This window comes from Tursiops truncatus, chromosome 7 (assembly GCF_011762595.2).
Source record: "Tursiops truncatus isolate mTurTru1 chromosome 7, mTurTru1.mat.Y, whole genome shotgun sequence".
Classification (NCBI taxonomy): domain Eukaryota; kingdom Metazoa; phylum Chordata; class Mammalia; order Artiodactyla; family Delphinidae; genus Tursiops; species Tursiops truncatus.
This window is the reverse complement of record NC_047040.1, coordinates 35,404,247-35,430,996: the sequence shown is the minus strand read 5'-3', so window position 1 is coordinate 35,430,996 and position 26,750 is coordinate 35,404,247. Positions and strand designations below refer to the sequence as shown.

Sequence of the window (26,750 nt, the reverse complement as noted above, 5' to 3'; positions counted from 1 at the left end):
AAAAAATCATTAAACTTTCAATCGCATCTAAAGAAGTAGCTATATTTATTACTGTCCCACCAGTTGTTTTTCTGTAATACGTAGAGAAGATTGTTTATCCATCCAAAATAAAGAAAAATGAAAGACCCAACATTTCCCCTCTCCCCACCTCCCAAGTGTAACAAAGTTTCACATTTCTTCTAACTCCTTACTCCCCAAAGTGGAGGAAGTATACAAAGTTTATCAGTCTTAAGAAACTTTGTATTGTATTTTTTTTACAATTGGTTACTTTAAATTTTTTCAATTTTATCAGATTAATCTGATAAAATTCCTTGTTATTTTCAGAATATTTTATGAATTTATAATAAAATATACACACAAACATAAATTTTTAAAAGCGTATTTTAGTTCTGCTCTTATAATTAGATTTTTCATTAAATTATTCTATCTAAATACATATTATAGACACATCAGAGTGTTATGTTATTACCATGAGTTTTTATTTGCAGTGCAGTATGACCATTTGGCAAGAGAGCTAAACAATAAGGAAGGTAATCGGTCCTACATCTGCTGGGAACTATCTATCAGCTCTTTGTTTTCCAAACAAATATACCTTTTGAAAAATCTGCTAAGTTGAAGTCAAGTTTATTTGAAAATATTTTAGGACTTCCCTGGTGGCGCAGTGGTAAAGAATCCGCCTGCCAATGCAGCGGACACAGGTTTGAGGCCTGGTCCGGGAAGATCCTACATGCCGTGGAGCAACTAAGCCCGTGAGCCACAGCTACTGAGCCTGTGCTCTAGAGCCCACGAGCCACAACTACTGAAGCCCGCACACCTAGAGCCGGTGCTCCCCAACAAGAGAAGCCACCACAATGAGAAGCCCACACACCACAACAAAGAGTAGCCACCGCTCGCAGCAACTAGAGAAAACGCACGCACAGCAACCAGGACCCAATGCAACCAAAAATTAATTAATTAATTAATTTTTTTTAAAAAAGAAAATATTTTAAACCCTTTACCAAGCAATACTAAAATAATACAGGTTTTTGTTTAAACAATTATGAACCTTCAAATTCAAGTTGTCCCACTAAACCTTACAACAGAAGACTTGAAACCCATTTCATTTCACCCAGTGGACCAACTCAAGATGTCAGGCTCCCAACCTAAAACACAACTGCTTAGCATGTTTCATTCCATGTCAACTTATCAGTGAAATCAAGGCTGACTTCAACACTATTACTTCACAGGTTAAAACATGAAGATATTTTTCTTAACCACAAAGGATATGTGATCATCTTCAAGGAAAGAATGTTATTAAATATTGGACCCCCCAAGGTTCATTTTAATGAAGAGGAAATGGGAAATGTTTGAGCGGTACATGTTCACAAAAATGATGAAATGCAGTTTTGAGGTAGACTCCCTATGTAATGGAGGGGAGTATCCAGATTAACACAGGCAATCAGTGATTAAAGGGCATTCAGGTGTACCTGAAGCTGACCCTTCACCAAAAGACATATGTAAAAAAATAGAAACTGAAATCTTACCTAACTCAGCAACAGAAGCTGCTATTGTAATGACTGATCTGTTGTACCCTTGATCAGAAAATACGTTGAGCACTGATACCTCAGGATGTTTCTGTCCTATAAAGAAAGCAACACATAAATGCAAGAATTTTCTTCTGTGATGAAATCTTAATACTTTATTTCTTCTGATATAATTAAATAGAAAGTGTTTAAGAGAAAAATTCTAGGGGGTGACCTCTGAAGTGACACTGACTAATCATGAAATTTGTGGACAGTAACATCCACTTCTTACAGTGCTTCCTATACAAGCAGATGGCTCAGCTCAGATACGAGGCTTTGGTGTCTACGAGAGAACTTTTCTGGCACTTGCTTCTGAACTTGCCAAAGTTCTCTTAACTCAGTCTAAGACAGTAGCTCTTCTTTCAATCGTCAAATCATATCACTCTAAATTCTGTTCCTTATCAATCTCATCTTCTAGGCCTTGTCAATTTTTCCTTCAAACCCAGAAATCAAAATCTAACATCTGGAAAAACTAGGATAGGCCAATTAGTGCCTGGAGCAGAGGTTTCTGGGATACAGGCACCTGCCTATTAGAAACTGTTCTGACTCCACCATCTCCTTTTCAAAGGACACCAACAGCCTTCAGATGTTAATGACTTCCAGCCTTCAGCAGCTTGTGACTCACTTGAATGTGTAACCTGAAGGAGAAAGCTGCCATACCCTTGTATGGCAACCACACATAACCCTCTAGTTATTTTTGAAGTTTACAAGCCTGGTTCAGGCTCCTTAAAAGTTCCTCGTATGCCTACAAAAGCAAATTCAGAGTGAAGGACAAAAGTTTTCAGACGGTAATTAAAGCTTTCACTATGCCATTATATCTTTGTCGCCCTGTCCCCTGGCAGTTTAACAATTAATCTTTTCAGAGGAGAGGAAAAATAAGTTACCCGCAGCAACTACAGAGCTTACAGCAGCCCCGCACTATTAATTTTAATAACATGAAAAGATAAACTTATGTCACTCACTCATAGCCAAATGAGCATCTACAGAGACCTGCCCTAGTATAGGTCTAAAATTTATAATTCAGCTTTCTTTCCATAAGACCTTTTAGGTCATTTAAATGTTTTCACATTGCTTAATTGGAAAAAATATAGGTGATATAGTTTTATTCCACTCACTTAAAAATAAATGCCTTTAAAGTATCTGTAAAACAGCAGGTCATTTTCTTAACTAGTGCTACCTTCCCTGCATTTTCAAAACTATGAAAGATGGGTAGCAACACGATCATACAACCTCTTTTTATGTATTTTTTTCAACATACTTAAGCTTTTAGAAGAAATGATTTGATTTGATTTTTTCTTTCTAAATCTTCTTCTGAAAAGCTTTTATTCTCAGTTTCATATGATTCAATTGAATCAAATGCTGAAAGAATGAAACACTCTCTCCTGAAATTTCTTAAGCATGCATATAGAAAAAAAATTACTGTTGGCAGGAGGAGCTGTCAGTATGAACCTCAGCAGAAGTAAATTGTTTGGTATTTGTAATGTAGTGTAATAGCTATAATTCCGTTTGAGCTGCTGTCACTAATAAGCTGATAAAAACTGTGAGTTGAGACCCAGGCGTCCATCAGTGTGTGGCTTCCACAAATGTCTCTGCCCAGTCACTGAATCATGGAATATGTCTCTGCACATTCACCCAATCCCACTAGATGTACTATCTGACAATGAGGGGCCCAAGCTGGCTCTTACTGCAAAGAGAATGCAAAAGCACAGCTGCACACTGACTCCAGAGGAGCTTTCTTATTAGAAATTATCAGGAATTTTCACAGACATTTCCAGCTCCCTCAAAGTTGCAAGACAGTAACTTAAATGTGCTCAGCGTTAGCAACGGGCTGGGGGAAAACACTTCTCTCTCATGAAAAGCAATAACCAAATAAAAAATGACAATCAGAAATGAAAATCAACTGTCTCAAATGCTTTAGGGCTGTGACCCTAGCGTTCACCTGTTGCTGAAAAGCTGTTGATTTCAAATAACAAAGTTAAGTGATTGTAAGTCTGTAAATACACTATGTCCTGTGTATGTGTGAAAGTAAAAACAAATGTCTAGAACTGTATGTCATCACATGAACATTTTAACAAGGGTTAAAAAAAAAGAAAGAGTAGTATGTCTTATAGTAAATACTGGCCCAGGGAGTAAGGAGGCTTGAGTTTCAGTCTTCTGAATTGAATCGCAGAGTAATCATACACACATCACTTAAATGCAACTGCCTAAGAGTCTTTATGCGTAGAAAATGGAGTAGAAATATTAATGCTGCAATGACAGCATGGGCTTTGATGGCAGGAGTGCTTTTGAAGAGGACTTGGTAAGTTTATTTTTTATTTAACCTGCTGAATAAAAAGCATAATATACAATTATGCTCATTCTATTAATGATCACATAAATGGCCCATAAGGGAAACATTAAACCTTTATGTAAATATATCCTCCTCAGGAGCCTGCCAATATCCTGAATAATGTGCATTTCAGACACTCTCACCAATGTGAAGAAATATGCTGGGGATTGTATGCAGGCGTTTGGAGAAGAGCATATGTGCACATCTGAGAAAGTCGTCTATCTCAGTATCCTGGAGTCCTGCAGAAGCTGTAACAGCCCAAGAACAAGGGGGGAAATTCAGGAAGAAAGAAGAAGAGCGTTCTATAGACATTGTTAGCAGAGTACAAAAATTACTGTATTATCAAAACACTACATATTCACTTCAATTGCCTGTTGTTCCTACCATTTTTTTCCAGAAGAGCCGCTTTCGCTACATTCTCAACAATGTATTTTCTTCTGGCTTCTGAAATGTTTAATAAACAGACAGCCAAACGGAGCCCCAGTCTGGAAGAAGACATGGTAATTTTCTTCTAGAATAGGAGAAAAATAAGCCTTCATTTTGGTTTCTACAGTTCATTCATATTTTCATGTTCATTAAACTTTTTTAAAAAATCATAGCTTTTTGGAAACCAGGCAGTCATAATATGAATACTTCACTATTTCATTCCTCAGTAACACCTAAAGGATAAAATCCTCAGATTGACTCAACCAGGAAACCATGTATATGTGGTCATGCACATATGAACATATGAAGATAGCAACAACACTATAAAGTATCCATCAAGTTACTCAGTCTGAATTCTGTCCTGTGAAACTTCTTCATTAAAGTATGTTACTCCTTTTAAGAACTGTCTTCCACAGTTTAATCCTATTTTCAAAGAGGCATGATACTTTCGTTAAATGAGATTACTGGGGAAATGCAGAAAAGAGAAATGAGGCAGATTACTTAATATGCTGATTCTTACAAAAACTACTCTGACAGAGAGAAAGGGTGTCTCTACAGGCCATGCCATGGGCAGTATATGAACTAACAAAAGGGGCTCATTTGGGGGCTTTAAATGACAACTATATGACTAAATTTCTCTTGTACTTTGATCTCCATAGTCCCTATAACAGCTTAAAATCTTGTTTCACAGGACTCTGTACCTTGAACTGAAAGCTGACATGGACTACTCTGATATGTTACTCAATAATCAGCCAAAAATGTGACTGATTTTGTTGAAAATGGAATGATTCCACACAAGCTTTGGTGGTTGCTTTGATTCTCCTTAGTACTCTAGAATGGCATTTTCAACTAGTTATCTTTCTATACCCCGAATGATACTATGAACTAAAGAAATTTCAATATCTCAAAACAAAAAGAAAATAATTCCCCTTTTTAAGATCAGGCCATCCTATTTCCGCCTCTTTTAAATATAGCTAAAAGTGAATGTGGCCCTCATGAACTCGATCAGCAAATGTTTGATGAGGGTCATTTTGTGCCACATAATGTTCTCCGTGTGGGGATACTGCCGGGAATGATGTCCAACTCTGAGACACACGTTAAGCTCGTAAGTTTAAGCTAACATGCTGTGGTGCCATTAACAGTGCTCTCCATGCATAAATCCACTGGCTTCTGTTCACTAGGATTGTTCGTTGGCCTGATCACTTTAACCTAAGAGGGGATACAGGGCTTCATGGTTAGTTCAAGTTTTCATATCGTGACCATCATCTCATGATTGAAAATTCATAAAAAATACGGTCATTAGGATTTTGTAGACATTAATAACACTGTTGTAATAAAGCAGCTCAGACATCTCTCGTTTTTATGTAAACAAAAAATTGCTTTACACAAGGGGTGTGGGCGTCTTCTGGCTTTCATTTGTTTTCAGTGTGTTTATGTAGCTTAATTGTCTCATCAGGCACTTTCCCAACATAATTATGCTTTTTAACAAATGGTGTTTATGGCAACCCCTAACAGTGCAAAAGAAAGGATTAGTTTCATCCTCTCATTCCACATTTTTATTCCCTGTGGACAGCTAAATCACACAAAGATGGTGTTAGAAAAATCCACCTTCACTGCAAAAGCTGAAACTAGGGGCGATATCAAGCTTTTGGCAAGCAGTCAGTCTTGCTAGTAAAAAGGGGAAGTCTTTCTCTACCTCCGCCTCTAAGAATGTGACCCCGAGCAAGACCCCAAACACTTTGTGGTTTGAGGGAGTGTGATCCTAGGCCTCCCACCACTTCGATCACCTTTGGGATTACTTCCGGCGAGAGACCTAAAACCTGCCTCCCCCGGAGGAACCGGCTGGGCCCCTGAGGAGCTGAGCAGTTCGCAACGGCTCTGCCACATCACCTGTGTCCTGCGCACGCACCACCGCCGGCACTTTTAGGGCGGCAGAGGCTCGCCGAGGAGGCCGTAGTGCGAGGTCTGGGGCAGACACCGTCGCTGGGACCCCCTGCGCGGTCCCGCCCAGGTTCTGGTGTGGGGTGGCCCAGAGCCACGTGGGCCGAAGGGTAACCCGAGGGACTCGCTGAGGGCCCCGGGAGACTCTAGCAGAGGTATCAGCGTCCGCGGGCGGCGGGCCCCGGAGCGAAGGGCGGCCGGCGGCAGCGCTGCCCCAGGCCCGCCTCGAACCTGCGACGACGCTGGCTGCTCCGCGGTTTGGGGGACCCACCTGCTGGCGCGGAGGGCGGCGGGGTAGGACGGCGCCAAACCAGAGTCGCCGCGCGTGACCGGCGCACAGCTTCCGTCGCTGGCCCCGCCTCCCGGGCGCCCGGGCGCGCTCCAGCCCCGCCGCCCGCCGGCTCGGCTCGGCAGCTCCTTCCCTGACCCCACCTGACCCCACCCGACCCCACAGGCCCCGACCGCGTGCCGGCGGCCCGGAGGGCTTAACGTTCTCTCTAGAAGTGCTTTCCCGCCCCACCTGCTTTAACCTGTAACTCTCCACAATTCTCTCGTAAATGAGTGACTTTTTAAAAGGGCATTAGAATCTAATGATGAGGTCATTCCCCACTGATCCTACACCAGCAGGGGGCTCTTTTCTCCGGTTTACGCACAAACGCATCTTTAATAAATTCCCTTCTGAGAAATACTGCCCGCGAGCGATTTCGAATATGATCTGGACCCACCCCAAGACAAAAGCATATACCCATTTACTCTAAGTTACAGCGAGTAGGAACCAGGCATTAAATATTTCCCTTTTTTTTAGGCCAGTGAACCTTGAGAATACATTTCTCTTCCAAAAAATCAGGACCTGCTTTTTTTTTTTTAATGTAACAAGGATTAAATGTCACCATTTTGATCCAATTTCGTTCCTGAAGTGAAATAATCACTAAATAACTACTTTGGCAGAATAAATTAATTTTTAAATCTATTTTTTATTTTCTAATTATACTTTTTAAACACAGATTTGAGGAAATTAACATTTATGTGGACATTTGGTTTCTAGCCTAATGTGGCATAAAAATAAGTAACATAATGAGTGTTAAAAAAAATCAGGTTCATGATGCTTCTCACATCATCATCATTGTACTTAGATGTCACAACAGTATTATGTGCGATTGTGTCAGATCCAGCCTTCTCCATCTCGGAGTGTTGGCAGGTAGGAGGGTTGTTGGCAAGAGGAGGGGTGTTAACCTCAGGATCCTGGATCCATTCCAAGGCTGGTAATTACATTCTGCCAGCCAGAATTCATCCCATAATTTTAATTGGATAAATCCTTTCTGGCCTAAGCTACTGCTATGCCTGTCAAACTGTTGCCACATTTCACCCCAGAGGTGTCTGTGTTTTAGTTGCAAGAATCAGTCCCTTTGAGGTTGGTTTATCAGTTTAAATCCTCAAAATGCTTTGGGACCCTAAGGAATTAAATATATATTTAGGGTTTTTTTCTATTGACTTTGCATAGAAATGCATAAAATAGATTTATACTCATGTTAATGCCTAAAAACCAATACCCATCTAATGTCAGCAGATAATTTTGAGAGCTGTTTAACCAGATCAACATCCCCAACTTTCTCTTCTTTCAAGAAATTTTATTGCCTATAGCTTTAACTTTCAATTTCCAAAAAGTTCTGCAGTATTCAAAGTTTCTTTCCATGGAAGACAATAGAACTGAAGCCCCTGTATTTCACCCTTCCAACAATCCTATGATGAGATGACTTGCTAAAACGAAAGACAGAGTAGTAACATTACACCTAGTCTTATCATATCCCTCCAGAGAAAACAGTATGACACCTAGGGGCTTCATGGTTCTAGCTGTAGCACCTGCCAGGACTAAATCTTCCTCCCTGCATCTCCTAATCCTCTTTGTGAGAACCACTCTCTCTTCCAGGGCTGCCAGGGCATCAAGTAAGATAATGCTTCCAAAAGCATCAACACAGAGGAGTTACTCAGTAAACTTTAGTCCCTTTCTCCACTCTACTCATGTCAAACACAAATGGAGAGGAAACAGGGCCCCAGTGTTCTTTTGGCAGGGGGGCAGCATCTGCCCCTGCCTGAAGGCTGTAAGCATATCTTTTTTTAAAAGACAAGGAGACAGATACCAGCAAGGCTGATGAGAAGTTTAGCAATGAGATTGGAAGTATTATTTTGATCTCTTCAAGAATGGAAAAGTACCCTTGGTGTTAGTTTAGCTCTATCACATGTAATCTTGCCCATTTCATGCTTTAAAAGAGATTATGTCACATTTACAATGTATGTATATCAAGCCTCTCATTTTTATTTAACTTAGCATGCTTTGGAGGGATTTTTTTCATACTTTTTGGGTGAATGTGTTATTCTGACTCCTCATTTCTCCTGCTAATAAATCCACATTCAGGGCATTAGTTCTTTTACTCATCATGGATCCTGTCCAGAAACAAATAAGTACTAGAAGAGAGAACAGCTAAAAGTCCCAGTGTCAGTTCCATCAATGACGACTGCTTCCTAACACTCCCATAGCTTCCCTATGAGACAAAGAAGACACTTTCCTGTGCTCTTCATTTTCAGTTTTGCAAGCAGGGAGAACGTAGCTCTTGTAAAAGCCTTCCCTGGCCCGTCAGAGTCGAGGCGGGTAAAAGGGAGAGACTGTGCTGTAGTGTGGCTCCATAGTGTGGCTCTACTTGAATGCAGAGCCCAGTACTGCTTGAAGAAGCCAGGACTAGGGTGAGCGAGGGAGGCATTCAGCTTGGGCACAAAATGTAAGTGGGTGCCAAAAAATTCGGTAATGCAATATTGTAAGAAGTCAAAATTGAGACAAAATAAGAAATCAGTGCTAAACAAAACATCAGAATTTTAAGTGAAGCAGGATCCTACCCTGCACTTGCTGACTCACTCACACTCACCTCACCCTGATCCCTGCCCTGGGGTTGTGTTCCCCTTCATGCCAGCCTGTTTCTGATTTGTAGGGTTGAGCGGAAACTGCACCACTCTGCCTCGCCTGCATCCTCTCTTCTGGCCCCCCAAATGGGCAACAAAAACAAATATATCAAGGGTAGAAATTTCCAGGCCAGCGGATACATATAATTTACAGTTTGTTCAAGAGTTTCATATATAGGAGACTCGGCCAACTTATCACAAAAGAAGGCAAGCCCTTATTAGAACAGGCAAAAGAATCAACTTTACTAACTTAATCCATTTCACTACCTACTTACCTGATGCATTTCAGAATACGGTAATTAGAAAGCTGCCTACTGTGCTGTGGAATTTTGAAATACTGTTTTAAAGAACATTTTAATTAATACAATGAATCTTTTTTCTCTTTTCATATTCTAGCATTTATCTGTGTTCAGGGAAATATGAGTAGAGAATTTCCCTTAGAAAGACAGAAGTGTAGGGAATTCCATGGTGGTCCAGTGGTTAGGACACCAAGCTTCCACTGCAGGGGGCACAGGTTCTATTCCTGTTGGGGGTGGGGGGAAGGGGTTAAGACCCCAAGCTGGGCAGCACAGCCAAAAAAAAAAAAAAAAAGAAAAAAAAAGACAGAAGTCTAATTCCTTGTGCAATTTTTCTAAGATTACACTTTCACCATATTTTTACACTATGTCAGATTTCATTCTGCCTTCTTCCCTCCTCATGGAACCCGAGAAGATTTTGTTTCTTCTTCCATATAAATGTGGTCTGATAAATGAAGAATTAAAAAAGAGGGACTTTAGTTGTCATTCTAGGACAAGTTAAGTGCAGAAGTGGTTTTAATTGCTTCTGAGTAATAAATTATTTGAATCATGTGACATTATGAAATATGTGTTCTATTAGTCATTTTCTAAAATAGAAAATTGCTGCCTTATTTAGTTTGGAGTGGAGGAAGCTATGCTAGTCATTTATTTTAAATGAAGAAAAGGAGTTTGATATCCAAAGAAGTTACAGCAACTAACAGAAATAACACCATTGCCCTTACATCTTTAATTATGGGAAATGGATCTCTAGCCACTTTTGTCTTAATGAAGGCGCAAAAAACAGCAAAATTCCCAGAATTAAGAAGTTTTCTTCTTAATATTTGGGAAATGTCTTTCCCTTTACACAATATGGGTTGGATTCTTCCTCTCTAGTTAGCTGATCTCTTTATTTTTCTTTACCATGAAAAACCAGTAGAGTACAATGTAAGCATAGTTATTAGCTTAAAATTGGAATCACTGGTTATGCATTCATTCTATTCCTTCACAGCCGGAATATCTCATGTAACTGGGCAAAAAAGTAAGTCTATGATCCATTCACCCCTTAATTCATTCCTTTCCTTTACCGCCTTCCCTGTGGTCATTCCATTGTGCATTCCTTTATTATGGAGGCTAGGTGTTGAATGGAATGAAGTGTCTCCCAGAGCCTCTCTCCAAAGCTGTTTTTTGTTTTTTTTATACCTATTAGTTTTATTGCAGATGAAGAGCAATCCCTAAAATAAACTGAGTTTTTGCTGAAAATGTGTCTTAATTTATGGGACTACATTAAGATTATTTCTAAAACTATTATAATTCACAAAATGTATTTATTATTTCCAGAAAAATGCTGAGAATGTTTAGAAACGCTGTCCCCTAAGTAACATGAATTTTTGTTACATTATGAGGTTTAATCAATAAATATTTACTTAAGAATTCCAACCAGGGCTTCCCTGGTGGCACAGTGGTTAAGAATCTGCCTACTATGCAGGGGACACAGGTTTGAGCCCTGGGCCAGGAAGATCCCACATGCCACGGAGCAACTAAGCCCGTGAGCCACAACTACTGAGCCTGCGCTCTAGAGCCTGCGAGCCACAACTACTGAGCCCACGTGCCACAACTACTGAAGCCTGCGTGCCTAGAGCCCGTGCTCCGCAACAAGAGAAGCCACCACGAGAAGCCCGCGCACCGCAACGAAGAGTAGCCCCCGCTCGCTGCAGCTAGAGAAAAGCCCGTGCACAACAACGAAGACCCAATGCAGCAAAAAAAAAAAAAAAAAAAAATCCAACCGGGGGTGATGACTGCCAACTTTTATTAAGAAAAATGACACATCTTGTGACAGTCCAGTAGTGTCCAGTCACACTCTGTGCATTTGTAGGCACTTCTGTGCTACTGTTGTTCAATGTCCTATGTATGTATATCTAAGTGAATATCAACTCTTACTGACACCAAGAGGGTAATCTCCCGTATGCACTGGAATCAGAGACCCTGAACAGAAGCATCCTGTGATGTCTGCATGCCCTAATTCCCACGTGTCATCCCTTGCTTTGAAAAGGACCCCTTCTGGAGAGAACCAGTTCTCCTGCTCTTGGGCAGATCTACAAGGTCTGTCTCTGTAGGACATTCAAACTGAAGGTTCGAATTAAGGTTTTCCTGCTGATCTGTTTGTCTTTTACTGTATATCTCAGTGTTTGAAGGGATTTAACTTTTAAAAATTGTGTCTTTTCACTACATTTAAGTAGAAAATGTCTAATTTCATAGGAAGAAGTAGAAAAGTTAAATTTTTTGGTTCTGTTGTTTTTAATGTTTTCTTTATCCTACCTTGTGCCTCTCAGTTATTACTGACAGTTTTTACTTGAAGTTCTATGTTTTTGAAAAAGATTTGAAAATAAAAATTCATAGAACCTCAGGTCAGAAGGGACCTTAGAAATCATCTGGCACCTCCTTGTAATGTTTGTTCAAACAATATTGGATCTGGAACAAATAGGCAGTAGAGGTGGAAGCAGAGTTTATGATGAAGTGGGGTTAGGGGTGGGCACTGGGGGTGTCCCTGCAGTCCTACACTTTGCCCCCATTACTGCTTCTTCCAAGGCTCCTCTCTGAATGCTAAGGTGCCTTTGAAAACCACTGACTATTTCAACCCCTTTTGTGGGGCTTGAAACCCTTTTTGTAACATTATACAAAGTTCTCATCTTTTGAAGATTAACCTCCTATCTTGAATCGAGTCCATGACACTCTCAAAACACAAGCACTGTGGAAAATCCACACTGCCTTTTTTAAATTTATGTATTTTATTTATTTATTTTAGGCAGCGTTGGGTCTTCATTGCTGTGCGCAGGCTTTCTCTAGTTGAGGCGAGCGGCCGCTACTCTTCGTTGCGGTGCGCGGGCTTCTCACTGCGGTGGCTTCTCTTGTTGCAGAGCACGGGCTCTAGGCACGTGGGCTCACTAGTTGTGGCTCCCGGGCTCTAGAGCGCAGGCTCAGTAGTTGTGGTGCACGGGCTTAATTGCTCCGCGGCATGTGGAATCTTCCCGGACCAGGGCTCGAACCTGTGTCCCCTGCATTGGCAGGCGGATTCTTAACCACTGCACCACCAGGGAAGTCCCACACTGCTTTTTAAATTATTGGATTGGTTTTAATAGTAATTTCTGTGGAGGAAAATAAATATGAATGGATATTCAAATCTGAAATGATCCATCAAGGGTTTTAATTAATACTTGTGGAAATGTGGTACAGAAACCAGATGGATAAAGATTTGGGGGAAGGAGAAAAAAGGATTCAAGAAGATGCAATCAAATAGAGTAGACAATTATAGTCAGACAACAGGCAAGTATAAAAGCGGCTTGGTTACTGTATCATTAACCAGTTCAGAAGACTGTAATAGAGCCCTGCCCTTCTCAGTGCCTCTGTCACTTTTGACATCAGTGTTTTCATTTCTGTATTTGGGGCAAAAGGATGGCAGTGTTCCTCATAGGAGATTTTTGTATTTTATTTAGATATGGGGCCCATTTTTCTTTGTTGCACTCCCCATCCAATTTTTTTTCTTTTATTTCATGTTATGCCATTTGATCAATGGGCTTAAATTCTGAATGACAACAGAACTGGTCTGTAGCAGCAGTCTCAGCTACCCATATTTTAAAGCTGAATTTATATTACAAGTGTTAAAATATTAAATGAAAAATATGTAATGAAAATACATTTTGTAAATCAAATATCCACTTGATTGCTACTAATTTACTCAAGTAAAATTCAAACAATTCTTAATCTTTGAGTTTTCTTCATTTATCAATGTAAGACATAAAAGACCCCATGTTTTTTACGGCAACATGGATGGACCTAGAGATTATCATACTAATTGAAGTAAGTCAGACAGAGAAAGACAAATATCATATGATATCATTATATGTGGAATCTAAAAAAAATGGTACAAATAAACTTATTTACAGAACAGAAACAGACTCACAGACATAGAAAACAAATTTATGGCTACCAAAGGGAAAAGGTGGGGGGAGGGATAAATTAGGAATTTGGGAGGAACATATACACACTACTATATATAAAATAGATAAACAACAAGGATCTACTGTATAGCACAGGGAACTATACTCAATAGTTTGTAATAACCTATATGGGAAAAGAATCTGAAAAAGAATATACATATATATTCTTTTGTATATATTTTAAACATGTATAAAAAAACTGAATCACTTTGCTGTACACCTGAAACTAACAAAACATTGTAAATCAACTATGCTTCAATGAAAAAAATAAATTTAGGGGGCTTCCCTGGTGGTGCAGTGGTTGAGAGTCCGCCTGCCGATGCAGGGGACGCGGGTTCGTGCCCCGGTCCGGGAAGATCCCACGTGCCGCAGAGTGGCTGGGCCCGTGAGCCATGGCCGCTGAGCCTGCGCGTCCGGAGCCTGTGCTCCGCAACGGGAGAGGCCACAACAGTGAGAGGCCCGCGTACCACAAAATAAATAAATAAATAAATAAATTTTTAAAAAGACCGCAATACATTTTTGAAGTAATTATTCAAATTATAAAACATATGTTAAACTACTCCAATCTAATTAGATTATCTAAAACTTATTGATAAAAGCACAAATAATAGAGAAGGTTGTGTGTGGAAAAGATATTTTAAAAATTTATCCTGGGTCAACCTAAAGTAGTTACTGATATAGGAATAAACGAATCAGAAGACTGTATATTCTGTAAGACAGCTTGATCTTCTCAAGTATGTCCAGCCTTAAAATAAACACCAAATATATTAATAGGAATATATTATATTTTGTTCATTATAATGAAAGTAAATATCTGTGATAATACAAATTTTGTGTATGAAAAAAGATATTTTCTTCATAGATATTGTGATTTTTATTGATGGTTATAATATAAATTAAAGAATATACAGTATTTAATATTTCTAATGGATTGGCTTTATAATTATAAAACATAGTTTTAAAGCTAAAAGGAAACCTGAAATATATCTCATCAAACACTCTAAGGGTGTGAAACTAAAAAGTTTAAGTGATTGCCACATGTCTAATATCACTCTTCTGTTTTAAAAAATCAATGCCTGGAGGTGGAATCCAAGGCCCTTCTCAGTGGGGCCCCATCTGCTTTTTCTCCTTTCCTTTTCCTAACCCTCCTCCTCAGTCTAATCTCATACTGCAACAGTATACTGCTCACCCAACACAATTTAAACTACTATATGTCTCTGGCTTTGCTTGTGCTTTGCTCAAAATTTTATTCTATGACCACCCTCCACCCACCTAATAAACAATCTCCACCTGTATGACGCCTTCCTGAATTCTGTCCTCTTCTCCAAAATTCATCATACTCTTCTGTGTTCTCAGAACATCTTACCACTGAAACACTGATCACATATTATTGTTATTTCATAAGTGTCTCTTTTCCCTGTTAGGCTGAACAGGAATAAAGTAGTTCTTGTCTTTTTAATCCCTAGAGTTTAGTCCAGTCTTGAATCATAGACACTTTATAAAAATTTGTAGAAGAGATGAACTAATGGACTGATGGATAGATAAGTATACACATAAGTGAATAAATGCATGAACTAATTAATGAATGAACAGACAAACCAACAAAGGAGTGAACAGATAGGTCAAGTTTTTTGATCTTAGCACTATTGATATTTAGGGGAGGATAATTCTTTGTTGTGGAGGCTGTCATGTGCACTGTAGGATATTTAGCAGCATATCTGGCCTCTCACCACTAGATGCCAGTAGCAGCAACCTCCCCCCGCCCAAATTGTGACCATCAAAAATGCCTCCAGCCATTGCCAAATGTCCCCAGGGGTAAAACTGCCCTTGGTTAGGAACAGCAGGAATAGACGGAATGATGGCTGGAGGCAGCAATTCAGGTGGAGGGCAGAGATTAGAACTCTGGTCTCTGTTTCAGTGCGGTACTTTTCATATTAACACTTAGTGAGATCCAAGTTCAATTCTCAGTCTTCTCACAATATATTCTTAAAACTTGAGATCAATAACAGAGTTAATAGAAGTATAATTTATGGGATAAATTATTAGAAAGCAACATTAGGAGTAAAGGTATGCCTTCCTTATATCAACGAATCTGGTTTACACTGCTTTTTTAAAAATAGCATTTATCTATACTGTATGCTATTAAATGCTACTTATTTGGTCCTGCCTAAAAATTGCACCTAGAAGGCATATGGTTTTTAAAATTTTTCTAAATGCCACTTTATAGCACCATCTTGTGGATTTTAGAGGAATTCACTGATTTCAGTTTAAAATGTCTAGCTATTTCTCCAAAAAGGACGAAAAGAGAATAGAGAAACTTAAAAAATTAGGACATTCTTTGCTTATTGAAATGTTCTACCAAACTCTGAATTAGAGACTTAGTGTAAGTTTGACTTTGACTTTGGTATTTGGCCAACATTTCTATTTGGCTTCAACTACAGCCTGCCCTTTGGCTTTTGGAAAGTCAAATAGCTACATACCTACATCGTCATCATCATATCTGCATCTGTACAGTCAGCAAAGGAGGGCATAATGCCAACAATGAAGGATATTCTAATGCACTGGTTAATATTTGAATATTCACTTTGAATGCACAGCTATAACTTGGAATTAAAAGCTCCTTGTGTGCTGGAAGTATTGGAAGAGCAAAGTGTTGCAAAATTAAGGAAGATTGTGAAAGCTGATGATCTTATATAGAAGAAAAATAACTTCTAAGTTTTTAAATTGAGAAATAGGGAAATAGATTGATAATAATACAGATATTTGTTTCTGTACCATGATATCAAACTTTTAAATTTGTTTACCAAGATTTTTTTATTGTAAAAGGGTAATTGCAATTACATTTCACATTTCTTCTTATATCAAAGAAGTTTATTCTATGATGATATCTAGCTTCAGCCTCTGAAAATTGTTGAGATAATACTAAGCTATTTGGCCTAAATATGTATTTATATGTCTCTATTCTAAATCTAAAAGGAGAGTAAAATTGAAAGATGATGATGCAAAACACAATAGACTTGAAGTTTCTTCCTCTTTTTCAAACATCTGAATTTTTCCTTTCTGACTTGAAAGAAAATATTCAAGCATAAACTGTCAGGATCATCAAATTCTCAGGGCAGTGCTGGGAACCTACATGGGATTACTGATATGGAAAAGGCACTTCTACTAGCAGATGTAATTAAAATCTAATTTTATAGACAAAATGTTTAACTGGTTATAATTCTTATTTGTTTTTCCCATCCCAATATACAATCTTCTTCTCTTCTCCATGAGATAAACTTAGCATAGCCATACACTAAAAGATTTTGTTCCTTGATCATATCCTTTGTTCATCTCTTCAAATGGAAGAATTGACAGTGGGGTTCAGTCCAGGGCAATTGGATATCCAAGCTCCTTTCTTCCTAAGATAAGTTACTATTACATTGGGAAATGGGAGAAGGCAAGGGTGTTAAAAAGAGAAGAAATCTTCCTGCAGGAAACTTCACATAATTGTTTTGACCCCAAAATAATTATTTATGGTACAGGACAGTGGACTACTTTGCCTGCCTGTGTGGCTTAAAATAGAGCCCCAGCAGGTGGATCAGGAAGTGAAATCTAACAACCACAATGACAATAATTGCAATGGCATTTAGCTCTCTTTAACCCACATTATCTCTGTAAGAAGTCAGTTAATGCTATGAATAACACATTTCTGGCTTTGAGTAGATACCAAGATTAGTCAATATTGCGTAGTGGAACAAACTGCAGACCATAGATCAAGAAGCCGTATTTTTTTTTTGTGTGTGGTACGCGGGCCTCTCACTGTTGTGGCCTCTCCCATTGCGGAGCACAGGCTCCGGGCGCGCAGGCTCAGCGGCCATGGCTCACGGGCCCAGCTGCTCCGCGGCATATGGGATCTTCCCGGACCGGGGCACGAACCCGTGTCCCCTGCATTGGCAGGCAGACTCTCAACCACTGCGCCACCAGGGAAGCCCCAAGAAGCCGTATTTTTATTCCAGCCTGTCACCAAGTGTGTAACATTGGAAAAATGACTCAGGCTCTCTGCACCTCAGTTTCCATATCTGTAAAATGAGGGAGCTGGACGAGGTATTCTGTAATGTCATTTCCAGCTTAATAGGTTAAGATTCTATGAATTGTCCTATTGGGTAGGAGCATAGCCCCACCTCCATATTCTCTTTTTGGGAGTGGTACCAAGGGATGATTTGAATAGTGTTGCCCTGCATAGTTTAGGGATCTAATAAGACCATCTCTAACTTCTCTTCCTAGTTATCAAAGGTAGAAGATGTTGTTTTTAAACTTAATACCATTTATTTTCCATATATAACACATCTCTGCAGAAAGAGTTCATTTTACTTGTAAATATTTTCTTCAAATTTCAGAGGATAGCGCCTACTTCTAACTATTCAAAAATCTAGGTTTCAATTTTCTGAACCTTTCTATAAATCATATATCTTTAAACAATCTTTTCCTGAAGAGGGCCTGCAGAATATATATTCCTTGAGATGCTAAGTTTTCCACAAACAAAATAAGTTTGGATCTCACCACATGGTATATTGTTTTCTTGGATATTAACAATGGCCATTATAATCTTAATGATTATGAAATCCACTTTTATCTTTATTTTTTGACTGTTTTTGTTTTGGTTTAGTTTATTTTGGTTTGGTTAATCTGGCAGAACTTTTCGGGGGTGGTGGGGGGAGCTATCGTTTTGGGAAATGGCTTTATCTTTCTAAACCTATTTCAGCCTGATCTGACACAGAAGCCATTCCTGGAGATGTGATGCTTCTGGATAGGTTTTCCAGCTCCCTTGTTTTTATGGTATTTAATTATTTCTTCCTAGAAACAAATAAGAACCTCTGAACTTTCTCTTTAACATGAGGATGACCATTTAGCGGATACATGTACTACCTTATTCCAATATTTAGGTACTCTCAAAGATTCAGGTATCTCCTGTTTTCATACTGAAACTATCATTGTAGGTAATTCAAAGGTAAACTAAGAACACGAGACAAATTGGGTGGGTTCCTTTGTGATACCTTGTTCAAACATGGCTTTGGTAATGGAAGTCCATGTTCAATATTCACCGGAATAAAAAGTACTTGAGTGTGAGAATTTTTAAAAAATATACACACACACACAGAGAAAAGAGTTATATACTTACAAGAAATGAGAAGATCAGTTAAGGATTTGGAACCTGCTGCAATAAGATAAGAAAGGGATAACATTTCTACTTAATGCTAATCTCTTACTTTACACTAAAGCCTCACCTACTGAAATATATACTAACTTCATAAAACCAGAATTCTGACCTGTCTTATGTTGAATGTTAGGCAACAGTTGTAGCAAAGGTGATGAGTCAGTTAATCTCAAACTTAGGCATGGTTTTAAATTTAACCTATAGATACATGAGGCAGTATTGTGTAGTGTTGAGGCAACCAACATTATTTATTGGCATTGTACATGATATATTATCAAATATTCTAATTAAAATAATCAGTCAAAATATTTTTGGTAAATGAATTTCATACCATTTCTATATCTTTATTAATGCCATAATACGGACCCATATATTTTAGTATTTTATGGCATTTACTGATGACAACGTTGTTTCTATTTAATATTTAAAGAAAAGATTTTCATGTTTTTCTCTTACAGTTATCTTATACACATTCATGTTATTTTTATCTTATTTAAAAATTAAGCACATTTAAATTACTAATCTACTTATAATTTTAAATGAGAAATGTTTTTTAAAAAAGCAACAGGAATTAGAGTGCCCAAAATATTGAAAACATAATCCCTTTAAAAATATCCACCATCCCTCTCCTCTTTCTCTAATTCGAACTAGTTAGTTTCCTTTGAAGATGTCTTTTGCCAACGTTTCTGCAAACTATTTTTGTTTGAAAATTTCAGGGTGGAATAGTTTTTCAGATGAAGAAAACTGTATTTGCAATTACAGCTTATAAAGTAAAGAAAACCATAAACTCCCTTTGGCATCAATTTGACTCAAGGTCAAAATTAGATTTCCTCTTCCTATAATATTTGAATTATAAACCTATCTTCTTGTAAGTAGATTTGAGGGATCAGCTGGAAAATGAATACTAGAGTTAAGGTACTGTTTGAAGGGAACAGCTCACTTAATTTCGACCTTGTTCTGTTACAGTAATGATTTTTCAGTTTTAGTACTGATGCCATTGTATATTTTCTTAATTCAATAACAAGACTGGCTTTTAAAATTTCAGGTTAATACTATTAAAGATTGGAGTCATTTCTTTTCATGTCATACTGGATGGTGATAGCGTTGGTAACAGTTGCAAAGAAAGGTGTTGGGGCCTACTGTGTAACAGAATTATTTATTAAGTGCTATGAGAAAATGAAAAGGTACTTGTGGAGAGATAATTCCTGCCCCAAGGACTCTGTAACATATAGCTGGGTTTTTCTTTTAACTTTTATGTCAAACATTTTCAAATCAATCTTAGTGAAAATATCCTTTGAATAGGAAAAAAATCACCTCATTTTCCTCTCATCATCTCTTATCTGAATGCATCACATCACTTATGATGGTGCCTAAAGATAAATTGAGAATTCAAACTCATTCAACTTAATTACTTAATATATATTAGACTGTTTATTTATGAAGTCACAAATCACTGACCTGAAAAGACCTGAAAAACCCCCCTGAAGAGGCAGGGATATACATGTGTCACTTGTTAAGGAATTAGATTTTAAGATAAATGGAAAACCACTAAAGGGTTTGCTATTGTCTGAATGTTTGTGTCCCCTCAAAATTCATATGTTGAAAACATAATGCCCAAGCTAATGGTATTAGGAGGTGGGGCCTTTCAGATGTGACCAGGTCATGAGGGTGGAGGCCTCACACATAGGATTCGTGCCTTTATAAAAGGATACAGAGAGAAATCTTCAGTCTGCAACCTGGAAGAGGAACCTTCGCTAGAACCCAAACACAAAGGCACTCTGATGTCAGACTTCCAGCTTCCAGAACTGTGAGAAATAAATTTCTGTTCTTTATAAGCTACCCACTCTGTGGTATTTTGTTATAGCAGCCTCAGTGGCCTAAGTCTGAGTCCAGCACCTGATGATAGGCCCCACCTAAGTCTTTTCTGCAGATGGCCAACAGCAGGTGGGTTATCAAGGTTACCTTGGTTATTTGGTTACCTTTCCAATAATCTCCTTGACTTCCTCAGCCCTTGTCCAAGTAAGTGCAAAGATGTGCTGAGGATGACTTGGGCTTTGTGTAAAATAAGTCTACGCATAGCTCCTTAGCTTTTCCCCAAGATTATTAAAAACCTGATATTAGTGATATGGTAACAATTTCCATCATAATTGTTGCATCTAGTGCTAAAAGTAATTTTTTGTCATGAAGACAAAACTTTAAAAAATTTTTCTTAATCTACATATTATAAGAAGGGTTTCTAAGATGAGACTATATCTACCTATCAGGCAGTATAAATGTTTATTATGTCAAACTCTTAAGTGGAAGGATGTGTGGTTGTTTATTTTTATAGAAAAATTCAAACACTAAAGTAGAGAAGAGTATAATGGATCCCATGCACCTAGCTTCAACAATTATCAACATGTAGCCAATTTTCTTTCATCTATAACACATCTATTTTTCCTGTTCCCTCCACCCTACCCCTCAAAGTATGATTTTAAAGGAAAGCCCAGCTATCATATTTCATCCATAATTTTTTACTTAATCAGCTGTGCCGTGAGGCTTGCAGAATCTTAGCTCCCTGACCAGGGATGAAACCTGTGCCCCCTGTAATGGAAGCGTGGAGTCTTAACCACTAGACTGCCAGGGAATTCCCTCATCCATAATTTTAAGAGGAGGTTTTTGATGTCAATAGATCACTGGTCTTCCCATGACTTACATCTGCTTTGGAAAAGTCAGTTTACCCAAGTGGCCATTTTCCCTCAAGACTCCCTGATCCCAGTCATGGTTCTGTTCTCTCAAATATCTTCAGTATGTCTACTTCCTATACCACTCACCTCACTGATCAGTGGGATTATCTTCAGTTTACCCATGACTATTAACGTTAATTTGGCAACTTGATTTAAAAGGTGTGCAAAGGAATCACTACTTATTCATCCATTCGTATACTCCTTTGTTCATTCAACAAATATTTGTTGTTCTAGACACCAGAGGTACAGTGTTGAGCAAATTAGACAAAGAACCCACTCTCCGAAATTATTTTCTAGAGTTTTGACAAAGAGGCAAACACTAGTCAGAAAGTTACCTCTTTGGGCATTGATGCTCCTGGTTCCACTTCATTTTCCCTCTGAGAAACTCTTTACACCCTCACAAAGGATCCACGCTTCTTACATAATGGTTAACAAGTTTTACATGTGTCAAATGCCACCCCCCGCCCCAATTCCCACTCGTTGCCCTGCAGATTGCTCCAGGAAGTTCTGGAAAAAAATGTGAATGGCCATATTTTCCTCTCAAAATAAAGTATTAATAGAAAAAAAGTAACCTGTGTCCAAAACTCATGGTTTTGAGAATAAAATTTCTAAATAATTACATGACAGCATTCAGAAAATATGTATGTCTCTACATAAAAGTAGTGTATAATTTAGTAACTATAATGTATTATTTTAAAATGAGTGACTATGCAAAATTAGTTCCCTTATATATCAATCTCTAATTTAAAACTGGTGTTTAAAGCTATAAAAGTTATCATTGCTTTTTGCAACATTGAATACTATCTAATTTGAATCCCTTTAGAAAGCCGTCTGCAGTATTTTGAGTTTTGGCTGTTCCAAAATTGACTTTCTCTCTTGACAGGTACTTGATAGAGAAAAACTCAATATTTAAGCACACAATATGTCTGTCATGAAAAAAAATAAAATAATAAACAGTCACATAAAAGTTTTCTCCCTTTTTTAATTTAAATTAAGCTGGTTTTAGCTTTTTATTTTTATTTCCTCAATCAAAAAAATTAAATTGTAATATGCTATAGTATAAGGTACTTTCTGATGTTGCTTCTTTGGAGATTGAGAATAGAAATGGTTTCTAATTTTAAAGATTGAAAAGATTTAATAACTGGATGGATTATATTTTTAAATTCCCATTAATTTATTTTCAAATGAGGAAAACCCACAACTTTGAGAAACTGATTATTATGGGGTAAAAAGCCTTGATTTGTAATTGTACCCAAATATGAAAGCCTACATTTTGTAAGCATAAAGATTACATTCTCTTCAAAAGATTTGCAGATTCTCATAGGCACATAACTTAGAGAATGAGAGGATTGTAATTTGAAAAATTACAGATTTCATTGTTTTTTTGATGTGTGAAACCTATAAACAAATATCAAGAGATTGTATTGCAAGATTGAAAATCCCTTGTTTAATTTTATAAGGGACAGTGCCCTGTGTGGCTTACAACCCTGACTTAAAAGAAAAATGCAGAGTAATGCAAAAGACACTCTAATCACTGCATCTAATTACAAAGAAGAATAACTCAGTAAAAAATGTAAGTATCCTTGGGCAGGCATGTGGTCTGGTGGTCAGAGCATGGGATTTCAAGTCAGTAGTCTAAATTTCTATTTTAAACACCACTTCTAAATTTCTCCATGACTTTGGGCATGACATTAACTTTATTTTTAAATACGAATTTGAGATTTGTGCTTGATAATTACAAAGTAGACTTTTAATCCTCTGTTAGAGGTATAAATCTAATACTACAGAAAAATTAACAGACAGGTGTTTTCTTGACTTCAAGAAATACATACCCATCTGCTATTTCAAAGTTAGTTCAGGGCATTATTTAACAATCAACTCACTGATAATGGGGACTAATTTTGATAGCTTTCCTCCAAATTGCTCCTTTGCTTTTGAGGAAATGGTAGACCTCAGTAGAGCCAACACTGCTCTTTTTATACTAATTATTGTCACTCTAAGAACTTGTACTCCATAGTGATGAGCCTGCTTTGTATTTTGTTTATGTGCAGTGTTTTATAAGTGTTCCTCCAAGTGTAATAAGTACAGACAAATTACTGTGTAAGTTTTCTTTAAACTACTGCTAGATTTCTAGGGATAAATGTGGGTAAGTGATGCAAATTCTAACACACCTCTATAAACCAATTACCACAGTAATTTTCATTGGGAATAATTATTAACATTTGAATTCAAGGAATGTGACCTGACTTACAGGACCGTTCTATTTCTTTCTTTTTTTAAACAGAGTTTGAGTACTCTGTGGGTTTTTTTTTTTTTGAGTATAATAATATTCTTGTATGCTTTTTAGTCCTTAGTTTAGTTAAAGATTATGCTTAATCGTTGGGAAAATCCACCCAGTCTAATTTGCTAATAGCCAGTATACAAATTAGAAACAAAGAGCCAAATCAGGAATATTGTGGAATGTTAATACAGCAGGAAGGGAGTTTACAAAACATGGCCAAAATCTCAACCCCAACAAGAATCTTCAGTGCCTGATCTATTGCACAATTTCCAGGCAAAGTGATCTTTAAAAACAGCAATTTATCAAGATAATGCCTCGTGAAAGGAAATGGAGACCATTATAAGGCAAAGTAAAACAGCTTAAGGACAGATCTATGTTTCTCTGATTAGAAATGCAGTGTAAGAATGCCTTACTAAAGTACTTAAAGCACAATTAAATGGTCCGAATTTCAAGTGAGAAATCATGGAGTTAAAGGATCAAATCCCAACAGGGTCAGTTTGGTCTCCTAGTATTATATGCGAGGAAACTTAGAATTGAGCTTTCCTTAAATTTGTCCTCTAGGGGAGATCTCAGAATGGAATCGTTGTGTGGTGGTTTGCAGTAGCTCTAATATCTTCAGGGAGTGCCTGTAGTTTCCCAATTGAATTTATATTAAATAAAAAAGGGAGAAATCCAACTTCTTAAGTTCATGAAATTAAAGTTATATATTTTTTTAAAAAAAAACCTGAACATTTAGGAAAATATTATATTAGTAGTATCTACTCAAAATACAGACATTTAGTCCTGTATTAAGTCCACTATTCTCAATTTCCTGCTTTGGTTGTTCAATGCATCTTACATTCAGAAACAATAGCAAGAAAGAGAAGAATTCCTTGAAATTTGTTACCTTAGTTATAAAACACTAAATTTTCCCTTTTTAAATCAAACTCAGAGTCTTCATGTTCTCTATGGGTTCCCAAATCAACCCACTTTATCTCTCCATCCCCTAAAGATACAGTGGAAATAAATTAAAAACAACAACATTTCCTACACATGTGATGCTGTCCCTCTGAGAAGGGAAAAAAGAAAAAAACAAAATTTAAACCATGGGGTAAAATTCTACTATAACAGAATTAGATATAATGGGTCAATTTCTAGTATAGTGAATGCATGACTTTGACCTTCATTCTTCAGAAGACATTTTTCTAAGTATCAATTATAATTATAAACTGTAATTCCTTGACTAATTTAGTTGACACTTGAACTTTCTCCAAGAGTTCATATTTCCTCTCATTAGCCCATTTTATCCAGTATTACAACGCAATTTTTGCATTCCAATCCTAAATCTGCTAGAGTATTTTATACGGATATAGAACATTTAGCTTGGTGCAATAGAGCCAGAAACCTGGTTGGAAACTTTGGAAAAAGAGAGAGTCCCTCTGCTGTCCCAATGTATAACTCATCCTATAAAACTCAAGTTTTATTTTTGACATAGCAAAGCTGTCTCTAAAAGGTTACCATGGAATCAGAAATAATTGTTTTAACAATAGATTTATGTCATTTTCATCTTGAATTTATTTTAAATTGAAGTGTGCTACAAACAATTCTTATGCTGGATTGCTAATTACAAAACACTTTTAATAATTGTAACTGAGAACCTATAAAAATGGCAACATGTATTAATTGCCCTTAAAATACTACATTCTGGGCCTCCCTCGTGGCGCAGTGGTTGAGAGTCCGCCTGCCGATGCAGGGGACGCGGGTTCGTGACCTGGTCTGGGAAGATCCCACATGCCGTGGAGCGGCTGGGCCCGTGAGCCATGGCCGCTGAGCCTGTGCGTCCGGAGCCTGTGCTCCGCAACGGAAGAGGCCACAACAGTGAGAGGCCCGCGTACCACCAAAAAAAAAAAAAAAAAAATACTATATTCTTATTGTTGGCTTAGGCTTTTGAAATGATACCAAATACAGCTTTATTAACTTTCACAATCATTATTATTTATCATGATAAAATCATTAACATTTTTTATGATAGAATTTTATAACACAAGTAATTACCATTTAGGATTAGGTTCAACTGTGAGAGACAGAAACCCAAAATTACCAGGTTTAAATAAGAGAAAATTCTCTGTCTCATATAAAATCCAGAAAGCAGTTTCAGGGCTGGTATTATGGATGCACATTCAGACTCAGGCTCTTCTTACCATCCTCAATATTCACTTTCCAAATGATTCAAGGTGATTGCTCTACCTCCAGTTATTGCATTTAGAGTCCAGGTAGCAGGAAACCAAAAGGGGGCATGCTCCACCCAGAACATTTCATTGTAATTTTTATGACTAGTATGTGATCATGATTCTATAATGTGGTTAGCCTATTCATAATTTTCAATTCTTTCATCATTATGTTTGATTATACATTTTCTTTGTTAATAGATAATTTTCAGGAGAAGGTAAAATAATGACTCTCACACCAAAGCACTCTCGAGAAAGAAGAACAAAGCTGGAGGCATCACGTGTCCTGATTTCAAACTATATTGCAAAGCTATAGTAATCAAAACAGTATGTTATTGTCATAAAAACAGACACCTTGATCAATGGAATAGAATAACAAGCCCACAAGTAAACCCATGCATATATGGTCAATTAATTTATGATGAAGGAGCCAAGAATATATAAAAGGGGAAATAATGGTCTCTTCAATAAACAGTGTTGGGAAAACTGGACAGTCACATGCAAAATAATGAAACTGGACCACTATCTTACACCATACACAAAACCAACTCAAAACGGATTAAAGACTCAAACATAAGACCTGAACCATAAAGCTCCTAGAAGAAAACATAGGCAGTAAGTTCCTTGACATCAATCTTGATGATTTTTTTTTGAATTTGACACCAAAAACAAAGGCAGCAAAAGCAAAAATAAATAAGTGGGAGTACATCAAACTAAAAAGCTTCTGCACAGCAAAGGAAACCATCAACAAAATGAAAAGGCAACCTACTGAGTAGGAGAAAATATTTACAAACCATATATCTGATAAGGGGTCAATATCCAAAATATATCAAGAACTCACACAACTTAATAGCAAATA

General features: G+C 37.6%; 1 protein-coding gene across 9 annotated transcripts in view; it reads right to left on the bottom strand.

Moving 5' to 3' along the window:
* Positions 1-26,750, bottom strand: part of FTCDNL1 (formiminotransferase cyclodeaminase N-terminal like) — a 109,017-nt gene that overhangs the window by 56,635 nt on the left and 25,632 nt on the right. For 5 of the 9 annotated variants that reach the window (XR_004527397.2, XM_073807433.1, XM_033859913.2 and 2 more), the window contains exons 2-4: positions 4,276-4,402; positions 4,035-4,139; positions 1,524-1,619 (exon numbers count right to left, since the gene is read on the bottom strand). Coding sequence is in view for 7 of the 9 variants with exons in the window: in XM_073807433.1 (XP_073663534.1) it covers positions 1,524-1,619; positions 4,035-4,139; positions 4,276-4,390 (316 nt within the window). In the remaining 2 variants the exon portion in view is untranslated. Of the gene's footprint in view, positions 1-1,523; positions 1,620-4,034; positions 4,140-4,275; positions 4,403-6,529; positions 6,609-26,750 lie in introns of those variants that run through there. The other 4 variants (XR_004527398.2, XM_033859916.2, XM_033859915.1 and 1 more) reach the window with 3 other exon arrangements.